Below are 2,223 nucleotides of genomic sequence, written 5' to 3' on the forward strand. Positions count from 1 at the left end.
ACGACCACAGGGACGAGGTAGCAAGGGAAAGAACGGAAGGAAGGAAGGAAGGAAGGAAGGAAGGAAGGAAGGAAGGAAGGAAGGAAGGGAGGGAGGGAGGGAGGGAGGGAGGGAGGGAGGGAGGGAGGGAGGGAGGGAGGGAGGAACGGGAACCGAACAGGTATCCGAGGGGTGAAAGGGCGACTTTGACTCAGAGTGGGCAGAGTAGAGGAAGTAAGGCCCCCTGAACGAGTTCAGAGTGTGGGCGAGGAGGCGCTGGCGGCCAGCAAGGCGCTGGGCCCGGCCGGCCTGCTCGCGGGGGCCGCTATGCGCACGGCCGAGAGCGACTCGAGTTCTCGCAGTGTTCACAGCTTGGAGTCCGCTCTGAACGGCCACGGGCCCTGGGGTGGGGATACTAGCGTCAGATCTCTGCCAAACTCTTGGCGCTGCCCAGAACCAAGGGCCTCTGCAAAGCCGTGCCAAATCCGTGCTTGGTCGCCGTTCGGCAGCGGGTGCCTGGGACCCAGCGCTGAGTCCCAGAACCAGTCTTTGGGGTGCAAGAAGGGCCTGGGGGTGGGCGACCTGGGAAGGCATACGCCTAGGGAGTGACCGTGAGATCTCGGTCGTCTTTCCCCGAAGAAGACGGAGACATGGGCAATTCGTCGTCATCCTCTGAGCATTTGGCTGATAGCGAGGCGCACTTGCAGCCTTGCGGTGCGCCCCCGCCGGTACCCGCATTTCCGCCGCTGCCGCGGTGGTTGCTGCCTTTGCCCTCCTTCTTGTGCTTCACCCGGCGGTTCTGGAACCAAATCTTCACCTGCTTCTCAGACAGATTCAGGTAGGTCGCGATCTCGATGCGGCGCAGGCGGGACAGATACATGTTAGAGGCGAACTCGCGCTCCAGCTCCAGCAGCTGAGTGCTGGTGAAGGCGGTGCGCATCCTCTTGCTGCTGGGCAGCTGGTTCGAGCTGCTGTCTGGGGGGAGCGGGGGTGAGAGAGGGAAGCGATCAGACCCTGCGCTGTGGGCCCGATTTCTGGTAGGCGGCATTTAGGATCCCCAGGACCTCTGTCTCTCACCCACCTCTTTGCCCAGAACACGATGCACAGCAGCGTGACCGCGGGCACCTCCTTGTCAAGCCATGGGACTCTGATCCTCCCGGAGTCGTGCGGCCCTGAATCCCAGTCCTCGCTCCCTCCAGGACCTGGGTCTTCTGCTTTCACCCTCCCTCCCGGCGTCCTATCCTAGTCCTCCTTTCCAACACCACCGTGAGTGTCCCCCTCAAGGCCCTGACGTGACCCTCATCGCCCCATAACCCCCGGGGTCCCTTGTCCCCCATCTCTGACTCGTCAACTTTCATCGGGCCACCGACGTCCTGTGCCCCGCGCGGTGGCCTGGCTTACCCACGGAGATGCAGTGGAACTGCCTGGGGTCGGGCAGCGGATAGGAGGTCTGGTAGAGCGCTGCGGCGGCGGCGGCGGCGGCGGGGCCGTGAGCTACCCCAGGGGGCCCGGCCGAGTGCTGGCGGCTCAGGGGCGCGTGGCAGTACTGCGAGCCGAAGGGCGGGAAGGACGCCTTGAGCAGAGGCAGCGCCGGCGGCCCGGGGGGCCCGTGCAGCTGCGAGGCGGTGACGCAGAGCGGGCACACGCACAGCAGCCCGGCCTTGCGCGCGTGGCAGGCGCCCGGGGAGAGGCCGTGCAGTGCGTGCGGCGAAGGCACCGCGTACGGAAAGAGCGGCGGCGGACTGTCCTCGGGCGCCTTTTTCTCGGCCGCCTCGCGCAGCACTAGCGAGTCCACCAGGAAGGAGCGAGGCATGGCCCCAATGAGTGGTCGCCCCGCCGCCAGCCCGCTCTCTGAGCCTTGCTGACCTCGGCGGTCTCCACGCGCTTCCACCGGCGGTGGCCGCGCGCAGCTGCCACTTCCCGGAAGGCAGAAAGCGCCTCTGAAGCTGAGGCTGAAGCCGCCTCCGCTGCAGCAGTGGGCGCCGCCCAAAGAGCGCGGGGTGCTGGCCAGCGCTAGTGGTGCTGAAAGGCTCCGGCGGCGCCGCTTAAATAGGACTATTGCCATGTGATGGGCTACGCCAGGAGCGGCCCGGGCCTCTCAATAGGGTTTTTGTGCCTTTTCTCTTGGCATTCACTCTGCACGCTTCCTCATTATTTCACTTGTTAACTAAATGAACTGCATAATGTACTCTATTCTTGTCAACCCCACCCACGCCGTAACAGGCGCCCTCGCCCCTCCTCTTT

General features: G+C 65.0%; 1 protein-coding gene across 1 annotated transcript; it reads right to left on the bottom strand.

The window, feature by feature from the left end:
• Nucleotides 1–577: 577 nt before the first annotated feature.
• On the bottom strand, nt 578–1,792 carry GSX1 (GS homeobox 1). The gene is made up of 2 exons (XM_054577063.1): nt 1,381–1,792; nt 578–954 (listed from the first exon to the last, which is right to left on the bottom strand). The coding sequence occupies exons 1-2, from the start codon at nt 1,790–1,792 to the stop codon at nt 578–580; spliced, it is 789 nt and encodes a 262-aa protein (XP_054433038.1).
• Nucleotides 1,793–2,223: the final 431 nt, after the last annotated feature.

Source organism: Pteronotus mesoamericanus, unplaced genomic scaffold (assembly GCF_021234165.1).
Source record: "Pteronotus mesoamericanus isolate MK-2021 breed Mesoamerican mustached bat unplaced genomic scaffold, CSHL_Meso_final contig_41, whole genome shotgun sequence".
NCBI classification, from domain to species: Eukaryota; Metazoa; Chordata; class Mammalia; order Chiroptera; family Mormoopidae; genus Pteronotus; species Pteronotus mesoamericanus.